The sequence below is a fragment of the Rutidosis leptorrhynchoides genome, unplaced genomic scaffold (genome assembly GCF_046630445.1).
Source record: "Rutidosis leptorrhynchoides isolate AG116_Rl617_1_P2 unplaced genomic scaffold, CSIRO_AGI_Rlap_v1 contig300, whole genome shotgun sequence".
NCBI lineage: Eukaryota > Viridiplantae > Streptophyta > Magnoliopsida > Asterales > Asteraceae > Rutidosis > Rutidosis leptorrhynchoides.
The window spans coordinates 30,675-55,875 of NW_027266544.1; the positions used below are offsets into that span (position 1 = coordinate 30,675).

Sequence of the window (25,201 nt, forward strand, 5' to 3'; positions counted from 1 at the left end):
TATAAATTGTTGGACTAAAACTGTTGTATTTTGCTTGTACAGTATTTAGTTTTTAGTTCGTAGTAAGCTGCTAAGCAAACAAAAATTATTCTACATCTGGGCACTGCACTCGGCTACGAATTGAAGCTCTTCATTAACCTATCCATGGAGGAAGCTCAAAATGGCAGTGTGAATGCGGAAGAGAAGGCAGCAGCGCCACCGCCACCGCCGGTTGAGGAGGAGGAGGAAGACGACGATTCGATGATTGGACCCGGCCCGGCCCCCAAAGCCCGCCCCAAGCGCCCCCTCCAGTTCGAACAGGCGTATCTGGAATCGCTTCCCACGGCAAACATGTATGTTCAAAATGTTGCTTTCTCATTTGCTCTGTCTATACGTGTGTGTGTGTGTGTGTGTGCAGGTGTTTTAGGGGTTTAGGGTTTAAGGTTTTGTAGAAAACTTTTTCTTTGATTTACTACTTTCTTTGCAGCTTAATTACTTTCGTAGTCACGTTTATTTGTTCGTTGTTTGACTATAATTGAAGTATTGGATGATATTTTCCGAGTTTTTCTGTTTTAGCTCATTTTGGCAAGCTTAACATCTTGTTATTCGGAAACTGAAGTTGACTAAGAATTTGAGATATACGAGATTTATATGCTCACGGGAAACCTTTCAATAAGTTTTGTACTGTTGGGGAATGCCTTGGAACTTTTCTTAATTGTTACATTTGTTTTGTAGGTATGAGAAGAGTTATATGCATCGCGATGTGGTTACACATGTTGCTGTGTCACCAGCAGATTTTTTCATAACTGGAAGTATTGACGGTATATTTCAGATTGCTTCCATGATTTTTCTGTAGCTTTTAGTTCTTCCATCTTGATTCATGGGGTAGAGTAGACAGGTTTTACTTCTGCATTTTGGCTGTATGTGCATACTTAGATTTGATATTTATAACCCATAAAACCAGAGTCAAGAAACAAATTATGCAGTATTCTTAAATTTGAACTGTGAAATTTCATTTCATGAAAAGGATATCCAGCAAAAATAAATACTCTAATAATAGGGAGATGCATTCATCCTGGATGTTGGTTTTGTGGGTTTATGGTCTCAGACTTATCCTGTCCAGTCTATCTACATTCTTTGCCACCGGTACACTCTAGTTGCTAGTATGTTTGTAGGAATCATACGTGCTTTAATATTAGAGGGGTTATTTCTAGATGATATTTTTCTTATTGCTCCAGTCATTAGTTTTCCTGTGACTCATGCTTTGGTTTTACCAGGCCATTTGAAATTTTGGAAGAAAAAGGCTTCTGGCATTGAGTTTGCAAAGCACTTTAGATCTCACCTTGGTCCCATTGAAGGTTTAGCAGTGAGTTATTCTCTTCTTGCTTGGCTGCACATGTTAAAATCAAAGCATGTTTACTTTGATGGTAATCAATTTTATTTTATTTAAAAAAAAAAAACAATTTTCGTGATCTTCATGTTTCTTTTGCTTTTTGAACCCATGTTGTATAATAAGTCTGCTGCTTTTATGACCATTAGTTGGGTTCATAAATTCTTTAACAAGTTCTCAAGTTTAGAAAAATAGATTTTTCACACGGCCCTGTCTTCAGGCTACCTTGTGTTTTAGCATATAAAATCATTTCTGAGCAAAGTTGAATGCTTCTGAATATCAGCATGCGGTACATGCCTTTTCATTTTTGAAAGTAGAATGAGTTCTGTCATAGACTGTTTAAATCTGAAGAAAGTTACTGTAATGGTCGCATGGAGGCTTGTTCCCCCTATCCCTGTAGATAGATATGTCGAGATCTCTATTTTAAGAGTTGTATCATGTATGTTTATTTTACAATGACATTTCATTGTCAATATAATGTATGCTATGGCTCGTTTTCTTCTTCATGATTCTTTAATCATTTTTTAGATTGAAATTCTGCTGTTGGGTTTGTTATAAAGCCTGACTTGGTATTTGCAGGTTAGTGGCGATGGGTTACTTTGCTGTACAATTTCAGATGATCATTCAGTGAAAATATATGATGTAGTAAACTATGACATGATGGTCATGATTCGTCTACCATATATTCCTGGTGCTGTTGAGTGGGTCTACAAACAAGGAGATGTCAAAGCTAAACTTGCCATTGCTGACAGGAACTCCTTATTTGTGCATATATATGATGCGCGAGCTGGTTCCAATGACCCTATCATCTCTCGAGAGGTACGATGTCCAAAAGTCACATTGACTTATAAAATTTGTCTCATACACTTTTCTTGATTCATTTTTTCCTTTTATTTGGCACAGATACACTTGGGTCCGTTAAAAGTTATGAAGAACAATCCAGTATGCGATGTTGTGATATCTGCTGATGCAAATGGAATCATAGAGTATTGGAGTCCTACCACACTTCAGTTTCCAGAAAATGAGTATGTCCTTACGATGTCTTTATCTCACCATGCTATTTTTTGAAGGTATCTCAAACAGAATAGTTAAATAGAAATTTAAACTTGCCATATATTGTGCATGAAGCTTGAAACGATAATGTTGGATGTTGGAAGGATCCTATATTGTTGCAGATTAGTGTTTCCAATCTATGAGAGATTAGCTAGAAATTACTAAATAATTTCCTTGTTTTCAGGGTTTAGTAGATCGTCAAACCTGTGTAGAATAACCTTATCTTTATCTCTAAAGTCTATGTATGTCTTCGCTTTCAAGAATATATTCAAGAACTTTCTGCAGAAGCCTAGCAATAGCTCACTGTCAACATATTAGCATTTTTGTTTGTTTGTTTGTTCGGCTGTGTTATCATCGCATATACCTCCTCTGAACCCTATTTCTCTTGCTATAACTGGCTATAACTTATTTGATTAAAGGTTTTTCAAAATTGCATGGCCTTGTTCTCATCCTGCTATATTCTCTTAACTTTCCTTGGGTTTTATTTCTTTATATATCATGGATCCATAACAATCCTATATTCTGCTTGCAGGGTGGATTTCAAATATAAAAGCGATACGAATCTTTTCGAGATTGCTAAATGCAAAACGACTGTTTCTGCTATAGAGGTACTATGTGTGATTCCATCTGATAAGGGTGTGGGTTATTTTAGTATTATGCATAAAATCGGTTAACTTTCCAATTTTTTATGTAGATTTTTGCAATTTGTCATTATTGTTCTACATAAATGCTTATGTTATCTTGTTTGTCCTCTTAAACTTCAGGTGAGTCCTAATGGTAAGCAGTTTTCTGTTACATCACCGGACCGAAGAGTACGCGTATTTTGGTTTAGAACCGGTAAACTAAGACGAGTTTATGATGAAACACTTCAGGTAACATTTACTGGATTCCTTGGGAACCATGTGCTTTCGTTTTATTTTGTTTGAATCACCTTTTTTTCTTTCCATGGTCAGGTGGCTCAAGATCTCCAAAGAAGTGATGCCCCCTTATATCGACTGGAAGCTATTGATTTTGGACGGAGAATGGCTGTGGAGAAGGAAATTGAAAAAACAGAAGGTGTGCCACAACCAAATGCTAAGAATGGCTGTGGAGAAGGAAATTGAAAAAACAGAAGGTGTACCACAACCAAATGCTATTTTTGATGAAAGCTCCAATTTCCTCATATACGCGACTCTTCTTGGAATTAAAGTAAGCAAGATAATATTATCTAACTTACAATCAAATAATCAGTGGCACTAAATCTAATTAGTTATGAGCAGAACTTGTGTTTATTATCCTTTCTTCTAACTCCATTTCGCATTGGTTCCCGATATCATAGATAATAAATCTACACACAAATAAAGTTTCTCGAATCCTGGGAAAGGTTGAGAGCAATGATAGATTCTTGAGAATTGCCTTATATCAAGGTGACAGGAGCAGTAAAAAAGTAAGAAAAATTCCTGCTGCTGCGGCTAATGCCAACGAAAGCAAAGAGCCATTAACAGATCCAACTCTCTTGTGCTGTGCTTTCAAGAAACACAGGATCTATTTGTTCAGGTGATTTCTAAATTTATTATCCAATACTGCTTCTAAGTGTATGCTCTTCTACTTGAACTTGTGATAATGCCGAGTCTGCACTAGTAACGTCAGTCATTGGTGATAGTTTCTTTTCTGTTTAAGGCCACCAGGTTAAAATTGGGCTGGTTGATAATGAAATATATGAGTCCACCGGTAATTTTAATCAGCAAGTACATTGTCGTATCGCTTGTCAAGACACACGACACATTAGCTTGCTCGCAAGGACATCTTCCATTAGAGCTTTGAGGATTGCTTTATGGTTTTAGGTAATTTTAACAGTCGACCAATATGTTTTGTTTTAATCACATTCTATTTCGTCACTGTAAGAACAGTCAAAGAGAACCAGAGGAACCGGAAGATGCAACAAAAGGAAGGGATGTGTTCAACGAAAAACCACCTGCTGATGAACTTTTGGCTGTATCTGACATAGGAAAAACAGCCATGACATCACTCCCTGACAATGTGGTAGGTTTTCTTTCTTTATGTGCCTGTGTTAGTTTTTAGTACAAACTAGTTGCTGAGTGAGTGCGTCTTGATAACTAATGTTTGACCAAGGTTCCACTTTTTCCCCTTTGGTTTTTATTTATTGTTAGAATGGACATTAACTATTTTGCAATTGCATTCTAAAAAGAATTGAGCCATAATAGTAATATCATCATAAACGAAAAGGAAACATACATCTTCTATGTTTCTATTTGAGTTCTCTGTTAAGCGGTGGATTGCTAATTAACTGCTTGGGAAAACACTTCCTTTTCTGTTCAATAATTAATCATCATTATATGGGAAAACACTTTCTTTTCTGTTCACTAATTTTCCTCTTCAAATTTGAGAGTTTGTGAGTAATTATGTAATTTGATCTTCATCCTTTGTAGTTAGGTTTGTAGAAATAAGTTTTTTTTTTTTTTATTTTTTTTTTTTAAATTTGCTAACTGCTTATCAAGGGAACAGAGTTTTATCTTATAGAGGGGTATGATTTGTGCTGTGATGATGAGCATTGACTTGTTTATTTCATGTGATTTAAATTTATCTTTTCTAGTGCCTACCAAGTGTGTCCGTGTTTTGCTAATTCAACCTTCTTCTTTTTTTGTAATAGATTTTGTGCACCACAATGGGTGATATTCACATGAAACTCTATCCTGAAGAATGTCCAAGAACTGTGGAGAACTTTACAACACATTGCAAGAATGGCTATTACGACAATCTCATATTCCACCGTGTGATCAAAGGATTCATGATACAGACAGGAGATCCTGTTGGAGATGGCACTGGTGGGCAGTCTATTTGGGGAGGGGAATTTGAGGACGAGTTTCACAAAAGGTAATACATATCTTATCTTGAAAAGAATGCCAAATCTTCTAGCCTCGTTTACAATATTGTGGAGAGCATCTTATCAGCTAATTTTAAAATCATATATTTCTTCTCTTTGCAGTTTACGACATGACAGGCCTTTCACAGTGTCGATGGCCAATGCAGGTCCAAACACAAATGGTTCTCAGTTCTTTATCACCACCGTTGCTACTCCATGGCTGGACAACAAGCACACTGTTTTTGGTAGAGTTGTCAAGGGAATGGATGTTGTACAGGTACCAATTCTACTTTGCATAAGAATGATTATTATTTATTTATAATAGGATGTTTACCATACCTGTTTCTCTGACACATTAAAAAAAAAAAATCATTGCAGGGTATAGAGAAAGTAAAAGTGGGCAAAAATGACAAGCCATATCAAGATGTGAAAATTCTGAATGTGACTGTCCCTAAGTGTTAAGCCTAGACAAACAATTTGCCTTCTTCTGAAAATCTGAATTGTTTGTAATCTTAAATCCCGTTTAAGAATTTAACGAGGATAACAAAGCCATTTATAATTTATATCCGAGATATTTTGTTTCGTGTACTATATGTAAGATTTTGCCAACACTATACAAAGGCTGACATTCCAAAAGTTTTTTCGAATTGTCTTGTGCCTTGCCTTCTTCTCCATGCATTTTAAACTAGAGCTGGCTTAACCTATTTGGAGATACTTACTCCTGAAAAAGTTAACCTGTGTTTGATTCACCCAGACAACTGTAGACATGGAATGTCAGAAATCACTGATATACCAAAAAAATTGTGAAAGTATGTAGTATATTATACTGTAGTACAAGGTATTGTATTAGACTTGGACAATTGCCTAATGGTTATTGGGTAGGCTTTCATCTTGGAAATCGGTCGATAATTGCTTGTCGCCGACTGAACTGATCGATGTATATACATTTCCTTCCTGACTGCAAAGAAGTTCAGAGGACTAGGTAAGACAAATCGAAGTTCAGGGGCCCAAAATGTTAAATAACTAAACGTTTAGGGATATTATATAGCATTATCCTAAAAAATGACAAAAAGCAAAAGGGCGGGAAAATACAGTATCCGTATTCACCATTACGCGCGTCTAATCTGAATAGTGAAGAGAAGACTGAAAAAACAGTGTGTCGAGTCGACAACCCTAATTCAATAATTAGTTTTCTATTCACCATTAGATCTAGTGATGAACGGCGGGGATCGCCGGAAATGGGACCGGAGTGACTCGCGCATGTCGAAGAAGCAGAAGCTAATTCGCAGCGCCGAGGAAGAACTCGAGTCCAAGCTTGGGTTCGATCTCCACTCCGAAGCTGATAAACGCCTCGGATGGCTCCTCACTTTCTCTCCGGTGCGTCAATTTGTTGTTCCATTCTGTCCTTATCTTTGTAGTCTTTCGTGCTCCATAAGGCATTACTCAGTCAACTCGAACTCTTTTGGATTTTTGTCTTGCAGTCATCTATCGAGGAAGAGCACACTCGCAGAATATTTAGTTGCGTCGATCTTTATTTCGTTACACAGGTTAACCTTTTTAATTTTATTTATTTATGGAATTGGGAATTAAAGTTTATTAGTATTCAGCTAAATTTTGCTTGCTTTCTCATTTAATTTGCAGGACGGTTCTACTTTTAAGACCAAGGTCAAGTTCCGCCCTTATTTCTATGCTGCCACGAAGGTCATTTCATTATTAATTCGCAATTTGAAGTTTCCTTGGTCTTCTGTTATCTTTAGTTCATGGCCATTCTGATTTTGAAAATTGGAATATCTCGATGCAGGATAAAATGGAAATGGATGTTGATGCATATTTAAAGCGACGGTATGAGGGCCAAATTGCTGATATTGAAATTGTGGGAAAAGAGGACCTTGATCTTGTGAGTTTCTACCACTTGTTGCTTCTAATGCCATTAGTCTCATTGAACCTTTTTCCATATTTATGGGTAACAGGTGTATCCTTCATGTTCAATTTACTGTACTGATGAATAAGAGTTAAATCACAAAAACAGTGTACTCAGCTTCACCCTTATGCATATCACTCTAACTCTATATGGTTTTCACACAAATGCTTGCATACACAACATACTTAAAAGGCTCATGTTGACTTCTTTTTGCTGCACGTGTGTGTTCTGCAGTTTCTCTCTCACTGTAGCTTTCAAATCCATGCTTATTCTTTGTTTTCTCTTGGACAGAAAAACCATTTATCTGGTTTACATAAATCCTATCTAAAAATATCTTTTGACACCGTTCAACAATTGATGGACGTGAAGAGAGATTTGATGCACGTTGTTCAGAGAAACCAGGCAAAGTTTGATGCGGCAGAAGCATATGAGTTTATATTAAGTGGAAAGAGGTAGGGTCTGCACGTTGTCTATACACTCGCATACCATTTTGCTTTTTAAATTTTTATGCATCAGTAGTCTTTGGCTTACTTTCTTCTGTCATGTTTTGTGTGCATGTTTTGCAGAGAACAAAGGCCTCAAGATTCTCTAGATTACATTGTAGATCTTCGTGAATATGATGTTCCTTACCATGTCCGCTTTGCTATTGACAATGGTATCTTCTTTTCGACCTTGTTGCTTGTTTTTTAGTTGATAATTTAGATATTTCCCATGTTTTTATATCCATTTTTGTTTGGTATTAATGAATTCGTGATACTCAGATGTGCGATGTGGGCAGTGGTATGATGTCAGTGTAACCAGCGCTGGTGTTATGCTTGAGAAGAGGGCTGATCTTCTGCAGCGTGCTGAAGTACATGTTTGTGCATTTGATATCGAGACAACAAAGCTTCCATTGAAGTTCCCTGATGCCGAGTATGATATGATCATGATGATCTCATACATGGTTGATGGTCAAGGCTACCTCATAATTAATAGAGAGGTAATAATGATAGGTTATGCATTTTCTACACATGTTCACAAGTTCCAGCATTCTGTTTTTTGAATTTTCATGTTCATGTCATGTATTCTAACTGGAGTATAGAATTTTGAATAATTTACATTAACTTGTGTCTTATGAAAATAAATCATGACATCCTAAACTTAGCTCCTGTCAAAAGTTACACATGTCGCAGTGACCATTTGGATAGATTTGACTCTAACTCTTGAATAATGTGCTCACTTTATTGATAGAAGAATATTGAAATGTTTTCTGTTCGAATCATTAAGCATTTTAGCCCTTCCCAAGGTAATTCATAAGGCAGTATCGACCTCACTTGCTGTTTCTACTGATATGCTATGACAAGGTTGCAGGTCTTTTGATATACATAGTGATTTGATTGACCTTCATTCATTGACTGAGCTAACCATATCGAGTATCTGCTCTATAACATTTATCTTACTTAAACCTCAAATAATTATTTGTTTTTAGTGTGTAGCGGAAGATATCGAGGACTTGGAGTATACTCCAAAACCAGAATTTGAAGGCTGTTTCAGAGTAACAAATGTGAATAATGAGGTAGCGTAAAGTGGCAAGTAATGAGCTTAAAGTTGTCGAGTATTTTCACACTGGTGCACACATTATTTCTTTAGTTATTTTATTTTTATGCTAATGCCAAAGAAAATTCCTGTGATGCTGTTGATGTTTGTCTTTTTATTTGGTTTCTTGCAGCGAGATCTTCTTACACATTGGTTTGCCCACATGCAAGAGGTGAAGCCTGGTGTTTATGTAACGTATAATGGTGATTTTTTTGATTGGCCATTCTTGGAAAAACGAGCAGCTCATCATGGCCTTGTAATGAGCAATGTATGTAGTCTGTCCTTCCTTGCTCACTGATTCTAATAGACTTTTCCTGTTAACCAACGGATGTTTACATTCGACAGAACTTGATTGTAATTGTATTTTTGTTATATCCCCTTCATATGTCCATGCATAGCTAAATACTACCTCCATTTACACATGCCACAATAATGAAAACATCATGTATTTTGAGACAGATGTAGTAGGTGATTCTAAATGTCACTGGTATTTGAATCTTCTATTGCATTTATTATTTTGTACAATGACATTATGCAAAGTGAATACAAGGGAATTTGTTGGTTTTGTGTGGTACAGTCGAAAATAAATTGTATTTGTGGCATGAAGACTTAATTCTTTGGAAGAGGATGCTTTTGTTGATTTCTCAATCTAACATTCTTTTGTGTGTTAGTTTAACGTGGAAGAAAAGACTCCTCTGTGTTCGTTTGTGGTAGTTGGTTCTATAGTCTATTTTTTTAATGTATTTCTAATCAGCTTTTTATACATGAACTATAGCTTGATTGATTCATCGGGATTGTTTTGCAAGTACGTCTCCTTATATTTCTTTTGTTCAAGCCGTTTTCACATGTAAACTCTTTTTCTACTTTTTGTTCTTTCAGGAGGTTGGATTTCATTGTGACCAGAATCAAGGAGAATGTCGTGCTAAATTTGCTTGCCATTTGGATTGTTTTTCTTGGGTCAAACGTGATAGTTACCTTCCTCAGGGAAGTCAGGGCCTCAAGGTGCAAGCCACAACTTGCATCACTGTTTATTTGAAATGTAAATTGTGTGGGAACTCATTCTAGTTGATGCTTTTGCATGTTTTATGGTAGTGTACTGGTAGTTAGACATTTTAACCTTTGCATAGTTTCTCTCATTCTTCATCAAGCTGAAAGATGAGTTTTATATGTTACTTGATGTTCATCAATTTTTGTATAATTTAAAGAGATAAAAACCTTCACTACCACTTTACTTTATTTCCTCTGTAATGTGATAGCTCTCCTGTATAGTGACGCAGCTCTTACCTTTATTCTTATGAGTCTACAGACTATATAGTTTTCCTTTCTTGTGCAACAAGTGTTATTTCATAGAATCCCTACTTATTCTTACATTCGGATATATCCAGTAACTACAATTTGTGCAAGTCATAGCCATCTTTAAAACAGCTCTCTGCTGTATTTGATTTGTAAGCCTCTTAGACCGTCAGAGATGAAAAAGTCTTCATTTTTGTTTTATGGGACTTCCTAAACAAAAAATCAGTTTTATTTTGTTTAGAATTTATGATAGTACTCATATCAATGGTATGGTTGACCAGTTCTAAGTGTGGTTTTCTGCTTTCCATTTTTAATACAACCAGCATGATGTCCACATTCTTTTGTATGTTTTATCAGGAGTGTGGTTTTCTGCTTTCCATGTTTATTGCTAGCAGCATGATGTCCTCATTTTTCTATGTGTTATCAGGCAGTTACTAAGGCAAAGTTAGGTTATGATCCACTCGAGGTGAATCCGGAGGATATGGTTCGATATGCCATGGAAAAACCTCAGGTTAGTGTGCCAGCTAAAACATTCATGAGCATATAGTTGCGCATTTTAGAACGAGGGTTCTCATTGAACAGGACATTATGTCTTGAGATATACTATGTTTTGGAAGTCAAGTGAGATATACTCAAAGTACAGAATACAAATATATTTAGCACATACATCCGAATACTTGTAGGATTGGTTTGATAGCATCATTTCCTTTCTTATTTGGTTTTATGTGGCTTCATGTTGCTAAATGGCAGCCAAGCTTGCTTTCAGGTTCTAGACTTATCGTTATTATGTCATAACACTTTTCAAAATTTACTCAGATTGAGTCCTAGTGAAATTTTGTGGTTGTAAACTTGGTTGGATTAGTCTGCGATAGAAATGTGTTGATGTTTCACCTGTGCTTGCTTGCCTTTCTTTTCTCTTGATAAGAATAGCTAGAGATTTTTTTTTATTTTTTTTCATAATGAATTGCTTATTTGTTTTATTGTCTCATGAGACGAAAAGAATATCATTTATGTATATGTTCCATGTTAAAATATTATTGCAGATGATGGCATCTTATTCCGTTTCTGATGCTGTTGCTACATATTTCTTGTATATGACATATGTGCACCCATTCATTTTCTCGCTGGCGACTATAATCCCCATGTCTCCTGATGAGGTTCTTCGCAAGGGTAGTGGGACACTTTGTGAAATGCTTCTTATGGTCGAGGTCAGTTCTTGTACACATTTTTGTTAATGCTTGAATCCTTTTTTTTTTTTTTTGTAAGGCCTTTCTTAGTTTGTTCAATTTGGGATTATAGGCATACAAGGCAAATGTAATATGCCCAAACAAACACCAATCTGCCCCAGAAAAGTTCTATAACAATCACCTTCTTGAGAGTGAGACATATATCGGAGGCCATGTGGAATGCCTTGAAAGTGGTGTTTTCAGATCTGATCTACCAACTAGTTTTAAGCTCGACCCATCTGCTTTTGAGGTAACAGTCTTTCTTTGTTTTCAGCTCATCCTTTTAAGTAGCAACATAGCATCACATAGGTTGAGGTGACTTTCTTTGTCAATTGCTTGGTTCTTTAAATACTGTCATCGGGCATTATGTTAAGTTGCAGCTGGGCCGTATTTCTATGAATTTTAGTGTTTTCCAGTGACCAACAAAAACTTGGTTCTTGAGCTCTCTTTTAAGAGTTTAAAATGCGGTAACACTTTTGTAATAAATTAGATAATAATTTAAATCTTAATAAACCAAATTAGAGTTTTCGTCTTCTTGGCAGCTTAAAAACGTGAAATATTTTTGTCAGTAGTTGGTTTACTTTCCAGTAATTTTTTTATGGAAGATATTGCTATGTTTTGGCATATGTTGGACAACTTCCACAACTAAAATTAATGCATTTTGATTCCCAGCAACTGATCAACAATCTCGACCGAGATCTTCAGTATGCTATACAAGTTGAAGGAAAGATGGACTTGCATACAGTGTCTAATTATGATGACGTGAGGAACGCTATCCTGGAAAAGGTGACCACAACCGTTTAGCTAATTTCAGTATGAAATTTTCATGTCAGTGCTTAGCTTATTAGGAAGGGAGTTCTCTTCAAGTCTCTTTCCTAAAGTTTTTTATTTTTCGCAGTTAGTTAAATATAACCGTTCTTTGTTTTGAATATATACATGTTTTCTATCCATCCTATACTTTTCAAGGTCGTAATAATTGTCATTTTTTGTTCCTCTTATACTCAATTGTGCTGTTACTTAGTCCATGATACCAATCTATGTTTTCTCAGCTTGTGAGGTTGCGGGATGAACCTATTCGTGACGAATGTCCCCTCATTTATCATCTAGATGTTGCTGCTATGTATCCAAATATTATTCTGACGAACAGGCTTCAGGTAACTCCACCTTTTAACGTTCAAACTTAACCCCTTGTCCTTTTTTTTTTTAATTATTACTATCATCATCAGCATCATCATTTATCAGTATTTTTTTAACTGAATACAACGTGCATCATAGATACTGAAACATAAGAAATGAGTTTGATGTGTGAGGATGGAATAAAAATTATCCAATTTGACAGCATAAGATTGGACCTTCTATAGAATTTTGTTTTCAATTCATGTTTATCAAGTAATTTAGTTTTTCCAAAAGGTTGAGCCCCTCTACTATATGAAAGTTGAAACTGAAACGCCATAAGGCTGTAAATTGGATGTGCCAGGTGGCTTAAGTGAAGTTCCCTCGCCTGTTTCCTCTCTATCTCTCTCTCTCTAAGACTTGACTAATGTGGAGTATCTGTTATAAAATAATTAAAATAACAGCCACCATCAATAGTGACGGATGAAGTTTGCACTGCATGCGATTTTAACCGTCCTGGTAAAACTTGTCTTCGGAAGCTTGAATGGGTTTGGCGTGGAGAGATATACATGGCAAAAAAAAGGTTTTGTTTTTGTTTTTTTCATGTTGGTCTTTTCTATGTTTCTATCTTGTGTATCGTATATTTCTGACACCTATATGTTGGCTTTGCTCGGGTGCTTCCAGTGACTATTATCATCTGAAGAAGCAAATTGAGTCTGAGTTTGTTGATGGTCAGCTGTCTAAATCTTTTGCTGACTTGCCGAAAGCAGACCAACAGTTGAAACTCAAAGAGAGACTAAAGAAATACTGCCAGAAAGTACGTTTGTCACTTTTATAAAACATGTTTGCCTAATGTACTGTCAGTGATGCTAACCTTTAGCATGTTAATAGGCATATAAACGGGTGCTTGATAAGCCAGTCACTGAACTTCGAGAAGCTGGGATTTGCATGCGAGAAAACCCTTTTTATGTCGACACCGTTCGCAGGTGAGCATGTCGTTTTTAGATTATTATATTTGTAATGTTTGAATGGTCAAGTTATATTATGTGTTGTCAGTTACTGTAATTTTTCTGGTATACTAATTAGTGCACGAAGATTATGAATACATGCATATATGATATATAAAGGGTTTTGACTAAATTTTCTATATACACTTTTTTATTGTGTCATTTTTTCCTATCTGGCATTAGCTTTCGGGATAGAAGATATGAATACAAAGGACTTAATAAAGTTTGGAAAGGGAAGTTGGCAGAAGCCAAGGCCAGTGGAAATTCTATTAAGATCCAGGAGGCAAACGTATGTAAATATTGTTTCAACGTCTTCTGCAAGAACTTTACTCAATGTGCAATGATAATTGAACTGCTATGCTTGATATTTGCAGGACATGGTGGTCGTTTATGATTCTCTACAACTTGCTCATAAGTGTATTCTTAATTCATTCTATGGTTATGTCATGCGCAAGTGAGTTTTGAGTTCTAAATCCTACAGTGAGAATCAACTTTTGTATTTATCTTTGTGATGATTTATTTAGGTTGTTTTCCAATGATGCTTTGAAATGTTTTGCTTGTAGGGGTGCAAGATGGTACTCTATGGAAATGGCTGGTGTGGTTACGTACACTGGAGCCAAAATCATTCAGAATGCTCGCTTGCTAGTTGAAAAAATTGGGAGGCCGATAGAGTTAGATACTGACGGCATTTGGTGTGCCCTCCCAGGATCTTTTCCAGAGAACTTTACTTTCAAAACAAAGTAAGCTTTTGTTTCACGGTTCAATTATGTGTGTCATAGAAACAAGCATATCTGAATCTAGATAATCTATCTATGAGAACTTCATTGATCATAGTTTCCGGTTTCCACATGTCTGGGTAATGACCTTCATTTGTAAACACATATCACAGAGACTTGAAGAAGAAGTTAACTATTTCATATCCATGTGTCATGCTTAATGTTGATGTAGCAAGAAACAACACAAATGATCAGTATCAGGTTAGTCGATAATCATTTTTTTTTTGTCTCTACGGAACTTTCGTCCAGATTCTTTTTGGAATTAAATGGTGGTTTCTTGCCAGTGCTTCTGATGTACTCTTTCAATTTTCTATACTTTTTTTCAACAGACACTTGCAGATCCTATTAACAAAACTTATTCAACTCATAGTGAATGCTCAATTGAATTTGAAGTGGATGGACCATACAAGGTATCATAAATTAATAGCTTTGAATTTTCCTTTTTCATACTTTGATTGCATTCTTTGTGATAACTTGTCATTGCATGCAGGCAATGATTCTTCCTGCCTCCAAGGAAGAAGGGATTTTGATTAAGAAACGATATGCTGTGTTCAATGATGATGGAACCCTTGCAGAACTTAAGGGTTTTGAGATCAAGCGTCGAGGAGAACTGAAGCTCATTAAAGTTTTCCAGGTATTCCATTTACTTCTTACATTTCAGTAGTGTGTGATGTGAATGGAACATTTCCCTATATGATTCATTTCTTACCTTGTACTACGTAATAGATACGAAGTCCAGAACCACTAGCTTAATGAATGTGTTAATGGCAATTAACCTGTTAAGTTTCATGATGTCATAACTGTAAACAATTATGTTTCATAATTTTATTTAATCTGGAGCACATGGAAATCATGTCTGTAAACTAGTCTTCATGTGTCATTCTGCCCTAGTTTTTGTTAAATATATATATATATATATATTATTTTTTGCTTGTTTTATTGATAGTTATCTCTCCCTAAATTAGGACTTTGCAAGCTACTAAGAAAAAAAAGGACTCGTAAAAGAGAACAAAGACGAAAACCGGAAACTTCAGCTACTAATTGAAACATCAAACTAAATTGAACCAGAAGAAAACCTCCAGTGGAATTGAAGGGGCTAAAGATGTTGCTAATAACAATAAATATTCTGCAGGTTTCTTAAAACATGAATTTCATTCAACTATGCAGCCCCACCCAAAATGTAGGATCCTGTTTTCTGTCCTATATAGTTTGATATGGAAAAGAAAAGGTCCAAAAGGATCAAGACATTAAAAAGAATAGAGCCCACTTACTAATAGGCACTTCTCTGTCTTGAAAATCATTTTACTTAGTTTGTTCATTTTAAGGAGTCAATTTCATAAATGTACGCACCGAAGATGCACTACATTAACTTCCTTATTTGTGAAGCATGAATTTGGTCCCAGAAATAGGTATAATATAACTGTGATGCCAGCTTCTATTTTAGCTGATCCGGCATAACTAGAATTGTTTCTGAATTGGTCGCATGTTAATACACAATTCTTTTCTTCACAGGCTGAGCTTTTCGACAAATTTCTCCATGGATCAACTTTGGAGGAATGCTACTCAGCTGTTGCTGCTGTCGCTAATCGCTGGCTTGATCTTCTTGATGTGCGTAAAAGTTGGTGTGGTTATCATTATTATATTCCTTATTTTCAGCAGAGCACTGTTCAATTAGACACTAAAAAATCTGGACCATTATTTGATTTTTCTTCTCACTTTTTCAGAGTCAAGGGAACGATATTGCAGATAGTGAACTGCTTGATTATATATCTGAGTCAAGCACAATGAGCAAGTCCTTGGCAGATTACGGTGAACAAAAGTCTTGTGCAGTTACCACTGCAAAGCGTCTTGCTGATTTTCTTGGTAATACAATGGTTAAAGATAAAGGGTTACGATGCCAATACATAGTTGCGTGCGAACCAAGGGTATGTTCTGCATGACTAAGTAATTTATATCAAGAACCACTATATGCAATTATTGGCTTTATCACCTCCTCTTTTGAGGCTATACACTGATATCTTCAAAATATACTTCTTCACATCTCTACAGCTCTCTCAAACTTAACATTCACTTTTATGAAAACTTCACATGAGCAGGGTACACCAGTTAGTGAACGTGCAGTTCCTGTCGCAATATTTGATACTGACGCTGGTAAATTCTACTCTGTTATATTACCTTTAAAAAAATCCTGCTATCATATGCTTGATAAACTTGTATTTCTTATTGCAGAGATAATAAAGTACTATTTAAGAAAATGGTGCAAGACTTCATCAGATGTAGGCATCCGTTCTATCATTGACTGGTCCTACTATAAGCAGCGGCTTAGTTCGGCAATTCAAAAAATCATAACCATTCCTGCTGCTATGCAAAAGGTTCAGTTGCTTGTTAATCTTTAAACTTTAAAGCAAAATTTTTTTGGACTTGATCCCCAGATTTTGACATAAATTTTTATCAGGTTGCGAATCCGGTTCCTAGGGTTGCTCATCCCGATTGGCTGCATAAAAAGGTCCGTGAGAAGGACGACAAATTCCGACAACGGAAATTGGTTGATATGTTTAGTGCTGTGCAACGCAGTAACTTGTTGAAAGGGACCAATGACACTGCTGCCAGTCATATTGATGTTGAGAATGTTGGAGATTTAGAAGACGCATGCAATAAAAGTAGCCTTGTGGATGGACCTAGACCAATTGTTCGTTGTTATGAAGCAAACAGCAGACAACATTCAGTGAGAAACACTTCTTGTGACTCTGCACAACAAAGTGATCATGGTCAAGAAAGGGGCCTGCCATCTTCATCTCCGCAAGATAATCATTTGTCTATTGACAGAAATGTTGATTATCAAGGATGGCTAAAATTAAAGAAGAGAAAGTGGAAAGATATGCTGGAAAAGAGGAAGAGGCAAAGGTATATATTCTTATTGAACATCATGCATATGCTCATTTTTTCAGCACAGTAATTTTAGATACATTTATTGGGTACAGAATATAGTTTATGGTTCCAGTAGTTTTCCAACAATCCGTTTCCTGGGTAGTAAGTTAATAAAAGTATGCATGCCAAGTAGGATGCATGATTGAAAGACGACCAGTAGCAGTTGCTATTGTCATGACCCTCTTGTTTCATCGATGCTCTAATTAGAATTGGCATATCCATTAACATAGAAGTATGTCACTTACTGCATTGTAGAAGTATGTCATTGTGGATAACCTTAAATTTTATGCAACTACAAGCTAGCGTGCTCCCCAAGTACTGTGTTCACCTTCTCCAAATGTGTTTCTGCTAGTTGATATATGCTTTTTAACTTATCAAATGCCTCCTGATGCTTTATCTATCACTGTATTTATTCTTGGTTTCCATGGGACATACATTTTCTTAATAACATAATGTGTAATCATGCAATTTTCAATGACTACACAGGTTAAGCAATGTGAGGACCCCACATCATGCAGTTAATGGTGTTTCTGAAGGTGGTGTGAAAAGGGGTAAAGGTGTTCAGGGGAGAACTGGTGTTGGCTCCTATTTTAGGACGCATGAAGTAGCCTTGGTGCAGTGCCACTGGCAGGTAAAGTAGTATTCCAACACTTTTTTGTTTCAATTGGAATAATTCTTTTGTGATGATGCAACCGATATTTTGTGATGCAGGTTATACAATTGATTCCAGGGTCAGATAGTGGAAAATATTTTGCTTGGGTTGTTGTTGATGGAGTCATGCTAAAGATTCCTTTGACTGTTCCGAGAGTATTTTACTTGAACTCAAAAAGTTCTGTGGCTGAAAATTTTCCTGGAAAGCCTGTGAACAAGTCACTTCCTCATGGGAGACATACGTACAACCTGATTGAGGTATGTATTTTCTGTCAAGATATGTTTTGGTCTATTATTGTGGTCCCTTTATGCATTGACTATTTAGCTTTAACAGGTTGTGATTGATGAAGAACAATTTAAGAAAGAAAGCAAAAAGCTCGAATCTCTCCTTGCAGATCCAGAAATTGAGGTTTGTAAACTTAACGCATTGCTTGTTAGACAAATCACGAATGCTTGTTTATTGTTAGTTTTCATGAAATGTGCCTTTTTGTTTTATGTATAACCAAAGTAAAATATTATCAATAATTGTATGTACCATATTATTTATAAAGAACGAAGGATGGAGTATGTAACCAAAATCATGAGGGATTAGGTGGGATGTACAGGATTATGGCTCTTGTTCATATAATAAGAATAAATGTTTATTGTCTTCATGTTTGAAACAACATTTACAAGATGTTGCTGGCATTGAAACAACTTGTTCATTCAAAATAAGCATGATCTACAGGCACTAGTCAGTCTAGTTTTGATCACGCGACCCCCTTCTCTTTTGTTCCCTCGTCCTTCAGAAAAAATATTATCATCTTTGGACGTTTAAATTACTCCAATTAGGAGCTAGGGTTGTGCTTTTCTTTTTGAATTGGCAATGAAAACTGGCCTGCATCATCAGAAGCCTTCCTCAGAAACTATTCTTTTGCAACTCATCCATTATGTGTTTTCATAGTGCCCTGGACTATACTAATTCAGTTGTATAAACCCCAGTTGTGAAGGTCATGCACAGTAACTTATCACAGTTACATACACCATGAAAATGTTGACCATTCCTCTATCTCTTCTGAAAGACTCCTCAGGGTGCTGACAATTTTATTGCTTCATCATTCGCAATGCTAGTTGTTTCCTAGCTGTTTTCAAGATCTAAATTTAAGGCTCTCATTGTTCAGAACTACACCTCCACTCTAGAGTAATCATAGTTGTCTTGATTATATTGATTCGTTGGCTCTTTTAAAAAAGTACAACCATTTTTTATCTGATCGGCAACTGCATTCTTGTAAATATATTATAGTATACTGTTACTGTGTGCATCTTCTTTGTTTAGTACATCTTTCCATTGGCTTTGTTTATGGTTGCCCTACTCATGTATGCATCAATTCAAATTTTATTTATGCAGGGAATATATGGAACAAAAGTGCCGCTGGAATTCAACGCTGTCCTTGAGATTGGCTGTGTCTGTAAAGTAGATAAATCAGCCAAGAAGCGAAATGCCCAGGATGGTTGGAGTCTGACTGAACTCAGCATGAAAACCACAACCGAGTGTTCTTATCTGGAGCAACCAATATCGTTTTTTTACTTGTACCATAGGTAATTCGTTGCACAGCACTATTTCTTTAGCATATCTTAGTTTCAACTTTGAACTAGCATGTTACAAGAATTTGATTATAGAGGAACTCTAGAGTTTTTCAAGCGTCATTCCCTAACCTGTTGGAATATGGTGATGGCCCGTAACCCCTTTTCTGCATCTTTTAGTTTAGTTGGCTATATATACATTTGGAAGGCTGGTAATTGATTCGAAAAGTTACTGCATAGTACCCATACTACAACATGTCTATAATAATTTGCTCCAAACATGTCCGAGTCTTCTCCCCCTAAAAGGAGAGAACAAACGACAAAGCTGTGTTTTATTTCTTTCATTAACGTGTTTTGTTTAGTCATTAAAGAAGCAAGGCATTAGTATGTGAAGAAGCCCTCAATTAGTCTAAAGGGCGAACCCCGTTGCGCTAAGGCTCCCCGCTTAAGCCCTCAATTAGTCTGGTTTAGAAATTTTAGGAAGGTAATTTTAGGATAGAAGATATCTATTCTGAGGATGGAGTTTGATGCGATTGCCTTTTCAAACTGAGAACATTGAACTCATTTATGAAACTTTATTACTTTTATGATGGTTTTATCTGTTCGGGACCTTCTGGTTACTATAATTTTTGTTTTTAGTATTTCATTTAGCATCCATCTAAATTTATTTGGGTGTTGCATTTGAGAAAAATATGATGAGGAAACTTTCTTGTTAGGGCTGGATATTGCACGCGTGTTTATTTTGCAACATGCTAGAATTTTTATTATTATTATTATTATTATTATTTTCTTTCCTTTCAATTGAGGTGTATCTAATGAATGGAGGAGATGCACCATCTGATATCGCAATGTTATACATTTTATTTTCAGCTTCTCTGAAGGACGTGCTACCTATGTGGGATATTTCCCTGCATCAAGGATTCTATCTGTTGTGATTGTTAGTCCTTATTCAAACAAAGATTTAACGCCATCTATTCTTGAAAAGCAATTCCGTGAAGCTTTCCTTGCATTGTCCATTGAACCACCTGCAAGGAATAGTATTGTTTTCAAGGTGATTAAAGTTTAGTGTTGATAGAGGAACTCTCTGATTTTTTTTTTCTTTGTTAGATCCTAATTATTTATAATCTCAGGTGGACTATGTTGGAAGTGTTAAAGACGCAGAAAAAAACTTACAGAATGCTATAAATGAATTCAGGTCTTTTGATATATATGATTGATGTTAATATTTGTAAAAATATATATGTATGTGCTCAAAAGAAACGTTAACAATAAAGAAAACTTATCTACTCATCCTAATTTTAGTTTTGTTTTTACTATTGTTTTCACTTCGACAGAGATAAACATCATGGACCTGCTATTGCTGTCATAGAATGCCCAAATGGACACTTAATCAAGTCTCGGATACCATTACTAAATGACTTTCCCTGTGTGAACATTCCTTCAAACGCTCGTGATGGTCACTATCAGGTAAGGCACACTGTGCGAAGCTGAAATGTCTCCTTATGATTATTGCATTGCCAATGGCTAATGATGTGTGGTTTTTATGGTTTTTTACAGGCTGTTGGGTGGCAGCAACAGGCTTCGAAAATTGGAATGCAACGATCTGCTGTTTCACAGCAATGGTTGAATGAAAGAATTTCTCTCTCGAGATATGCCCATGTAACATCTTGTGATTTCAGATTGACATCGTCTTTACCTTTGTTTTGTTCTAAACTTGACTTTCAGTTTCTTATTTGAGCTAGGTGCCCCTGGGAAATATTGAACTTGACTGGCTTATATTTACAGCTGATATCTTCTTTTCAAGAGCATTACGTGATCAGCATCAGGTTTGTTACTGGTAAATTTTTTTGTTTTATTTGAGGGCACTGTAAAATACCCGCAAATATCTTTCATAGCCTTTAGCTCCATGAGACAACTGTTCTTTTTCAAGGTGTTTGTCAAGAATGATTGTGCTGTTATTATAGGCTATCATTTGTGGTTGGAAGCACCATCATTTTTCATGCACTATCCATCTTTTCTTAGTTAGAATCTTTCACCAATCTCCAGGATGCTGATATTCCTTTTCACAGGTACTATGGATATCGGATAATGGTGTTCCAGATTTTGGAGGTAATAACGAAGAAGAAACATGTTTTGCTGATGAGGTTAGCTTCTGAATGGTGTTAGGTGTTTTAACTTATGTACCCTTTTGTTTTTTCATGCTACTCTATACATTCTGGCTATACTGCATTTTTTATTATTTTTGCAAGCTTTTATCATAATCTCTTTACTATTATTTTGCAGTTCTGCCATTTCATTTCGATTGACTTTTATTAATTTTTATGTTTTAAGGCGTGTCAACCTCTTATTACGTATCCAGGGGCATATAGAAAAGTTTCCGTGGAGCTTAAGGTTTTAAAAAGATAACTTCCCTTTCTGCTTCTTTTCTGATGATTATTATGATTTTGACTGTGAAGGGAGCACAATCAGTCTGACTAAAAAACATTGTGTGCATCTGTTTTTATAGATACACCACCTGGCTGTGAATGCTCTTTTGAAATGCAACCAAGTTAATGAACTTGAAGGAGGAGCTTTGTTTGACCAAGACATGGAATTTGGTCCCTATAATGACAGTAGTAGTTTTGATGATGCCGCCACATCAGCATCTGCATTACGTGTATTGAAACAACTGGTCCAGAGATGTCTCACTGATGCTGTTACATCAGGAAATGAATTTGCTGATGCATTCTTGCAGCATACTTACCGATGGCTTTGCAGGTAATTAGGTTCTATTATTTTTCTGTACGTCGTCTATGTTCTTGACTTGTGTTATAAGTGATAACTGGCTGCTTTTTTTTGGCATCTAGCCCTCAATCGAAGCTTCATGACCCAGCTCTTCACCGCATACTTCACAAGGTAAATATTATTTTCTTGCATTCTTTTTATAGTGATTAATTTTCTTTGTATCGTTTTTGAACAAAAAGTAGTTTCTCTGCTAAACTGTGTACATTTCTCTTTTTCTTGGTCGTCACTAGCTATTATGAACATATTATTTTATGTTTTGTAAGGATAGGTTTGGGACATTATAGCCCTATTTGATTTGAAAATGGTGTTGTTTAACTCCAGAAAAATGAAAATATTCTCCTTTTTTGTCCGAACATGAATGTTAATACAAATTGTTAAAACTATCTGAGTTATGTAAAATATACATCTGCTCCTATGATTTTGTGAAACTGGAAATGGAAAAAATATTCAGAAGCACATTTTGCAAGAAAATTTTAGAAAACAGATATAAGTTCTGATACACAACTTAAGGTTATCCATTAACAATGCCAAGTTTATTAAATATCCGCTTGCTTTCTGATTATCGACAAGTGCCTTGGTAATGCATGGCTACTCAATCTCTTTGCTCTGATGATTGACTTATGAGTTCTTGATTGTTATTTACGATAATAGGTCATGCAAAAGGTGTTCGCCTTGCTACTAGCTGAATTGCGCAAACTTGGTGCCACAATAATATTTGCTAATTTCTCAAAGATTATGATAGACACTGGAAAATTTGATCTAACAGCTGCAAAAGCTTACTGTGATAGCTTGCTCAAAGCTCTGCAGTTGAGGTGGGTATAAGAGAAGGTGCATTATTTACATATCGTTTTACCTTTTCTCTCTACCTACCTCTAATATTCGATCTTGGGCTATTGACAGAGAGCTGTTTGAATGGATTGAGCTTGAGCCACTGCACTTTTGGCATTCCTTGCTCTTTATGGACCAGGTTTGTGCACTTGGTTCGCTCATTTTAACTTCTCAATAGAGTTCCTTGTAGTGGCCCCGCAACATGGGTGCCTAATATCACACTGGATTGTTTATTTTCCTTTCTTTCTTTCCTTTCGATTAAATATAAATGTTGTTTTTACTGTTTGCTACTTAGTTTATTCATTTCAGTTTCGCAACATGGGTCCTTTGCTTGACTATTTCATTCATGTGGCAGTTTAACTATGGAGGGATCCCAGCCAGCACCGATGACAATTGTAATGATGCATCGCCTGTACATATCGTATCTAGTTGGAACATTGCTGAATACTTGCCAAAAAGGGTCCAGGTAAATGTTTTTCTTTTAATACCCACAACCTTTATTGTGAACTTTAGACCAATCGAATCATGTCCATCTGTGCAAGTGAGGCAATCACTGTTCGAGCAGTCTGCAAGATATCCTTATTGATAATTTTTTCATTTTTGTTTAATGACAATGAGTTTTACTTGTCAAAGCACTTACTTAATCGTGCTCTGGGCTCATTGCAGGATCATTTCGATCGTGTTGTCTCTGATTTTATGGTTAAGCCGCTTGAACACGCAAAGGAACAAGCTGCCAACAGAACATCTTACCTGGATGGCAATTCCTGTACTCCATCAATTACTGTTGCAGCTGCTGAGAGATTTGAATCACTCACTGTGGAATATCTTAGAGGCCTGGTATGAAGGATGATTCTACTTGCCCAATATAACACTGCCTTTGTTTCTTTTTTCCGTCTTTCTTTTGATTAAAGATAACTTTTATTGATTTGATGTTTGTACTTTGGAGTGCAGATCAGATCAGATTTCACAGACAATTTGCTTAATATTGTCCGTGACATTAATCTCCATATAAAAGAGATGAGGAAAACTGAAAATGATCTAGTTTTCCAAGGAAATCCTCAATTTGCTAGTAACTCGAAAAAGGGAGATGTCGCTCTAGATTTCATCAAACACATCTGTGCTGTTCTGGCCCTTGACGATAACGTTCAGGATCATGTTCTGGTAATGTGCATCTAACAAATCTAGGCTTATGATGTATTTAATTTCAAATTAAATTTTCCTTTACTTGAGTAACATACTTTAAAAATGCCAAAGTACCGATTAACATTTGACAATTGGAAGGATCTCACAGTTCCAGCCTAAATAATCTTGTGGAGTCTAACAACACTAATCTTATCTTTACTATTTCTTTGAAGACTAAAGTATGTTTTAACATTTAGGGAGGTAGCTCTTTTGGACTGTACTTTTGATACTGGATGTGCTCTTTTGTTCTTTTATACTTGACAGGTAATGAGAAGAAACCTTTTGAAATACGTTCATGTTCGGGAGTTTGCTCCAGAAGCTGAGTTTCACGATCCTTGCCCTTCCTTCATCTTACCAAATGTGATTTGCAGGTATGATAACAGATAGAAAATGGATATAAGCATCAATCAATTAAACTTCCCTAATCCTCAATTAAAATTGTGCAGCTACTGCAACGACTGCCGAGATCTTGACCTTTGTCGTGATCCGGCTTTGCTGGGGAAGGAGTGGCATTGTGCTGTGCCACAATGTGGTCAGCCGTACGACCGCGAGATGATGGAAAATTCGCTTCTTCAAATCGTACGGCAGAGGGAGCGTCTGTACCACGTCCAGGATCTAGTGTGCCTCAGGTGTAATCAGGTGAAAGTTGCACATCTGACAGAACAATGCTCATGTTCCGGATCATTCAGATGCAAAGAGGATCTCTCTGAATTTCAACGCAAAATGCAAATCTTCTTGAAAATTGCTATCCAGCAGGATTTCCTACTTCTTCAAGAGTGCACTTCATGGATCTTGGAAGTACAATTGTGAATAGGATAGCCTTTTTCTTTTTCCCTTAATATGAAATAGGTTATGAAAGAAAAATCACTTTGGATCAAATTTTTTTAAACATAAATGGTAGAGTGGAATTCCTGACGAAGGAATGTAATATCAGTTTCTCTATCAGCTATAGATACCTTACCCCCATGATTATTGTTTTGTAAATGAATATTAAAGTTATTTATTAGATTTGACCATAAAAAGAAGTTATTTGTTAGATTCACGGGTGGCTCTATTGTCATGAAGATAA

At 36.1% G+C, this 25,201-nt stretch overlaps 2 protein-coding genes across 3 annotated transcripts; both read left to right on the forward strand.

The window, feature by feature from the left end:
- Nucleotides 1-144: 144 nt before the first annotated feature.
- LOC139882726 (peptidyl-prolyl cis-trans isomerase CYP71-like) lies at nucleotides 145-5,747 on the forward strand. The gene is made up of 14 exons (XM_071867004.1): nucleotides 145-332; nucleotides 715-800; nucleotides 1,257-1,345; nucleotides 1,949-2,188; nucleotides 2,273-2,394; nucleotides 2,955-3,030; nucleotides 3,187-3,294; nucleotides 3,376-3,478; nucleotides 3,537-3,610; nucleotides 3,741-3,958; nucleotides 4,312-4,444; nucleotides 5,073-5,296; nucleotides 5,409-5,562; nucleotides 5,664-5,747. Exons 1-14 carry the CDS (start codon nucleotides 145-147, stop codon nucleotides 5,745-5,747), a joined length of 1,899 nt encoding a protein of 632 aa, XP_071723105.1.
- Nucleotides 5,748-6,500: 753 nt separating this feature from the next.
- On the forward strand, nucleotides 6,501-24,942 carry LOC139882725 (DNA polymerase epsilon catalytic subunit A-like). Of its 2 annotated transcripts, none has more exons than XM_071867003.1 (49): nucleotides 6,501-6,662; nucleotides 6,767-6,832; nucleotides 6,927-6,986; nucleotides 7,087-7,182; nucleotides 7,498-7,658; nucleotides 7,773-7,861; nucleotides 7,968-8,185; nucleotides 8,675-8,761; nucleotides 8,915-9,049; nucleotides 9,661-9,783; nucleotides 10,502-10,585; nucleotides 11,118-11,282; nucleotides 11,374-11,550; nucleotides 11,973-12,086; nucleotides 12,350-12,454; nucleotides 12,878-12,996; nucleotides 13,098-13,230; nucleotides 13,305-13,399; nucleotides 13,604-13,709; nucleotides 13,795-13,874; nucleotides 13,984-14,160; nucleotides 14,310-14,397; nucleotides 14,526-14,606; nucleotides 14,687-14,830; nucleotides 15,709-15,804; nucleotides 15,921-16,121; nucleotides 16,293-16,347; nucleotides 16,426-16,568; nucleotides 16,652-17,100; nucleotides 17,611-17,755; nucleotides 17,836-18,033; nucleotides 18,110-18,184; nucleotides 19,163-19,353; nucleotides 20,209-20,389; nucleotides 20,469-20,533; nucleotides 20,673-20,805; nucleotides 20,896-20,997; nucleotides 21,081-21,164; nucleotides 21,408-21,482; nucleotides 21,670-21,729; nucleotides 21,845-22,095; nucleotides 22,185-22,233; nucleotides 22,774-22,934; nucleotides 23,023-23,089; nucleotides 23,306-23,416; nucleotides 23,617-23,787; nucleotides 23,902-24,111; nucleotides 24,397-24,503; nucleotides 24,579-24,942. In XM_071867003.1, the coding sequence occupies exons 1-49, from the start codon at nucleotides 6,501-6,503 to the stop codon at nucleotides 24,940-24,942; spliced, it is 6,609 nt and encodes a 2,202-aa protein (XP_071723104.1). The 2 variants fall into 2 exon arrangements, with proteins under 2 accessions (XP_071723104.1, XP_071723103.1); XM_071867002.1 differs by having other exon boundaries at nucleotides 23,617-23,782; nucleotides 23,897-24,111.
- The last annotated feature ends 259 nt before the right edge of the window (nucleotides 24,943-25,201 follow it).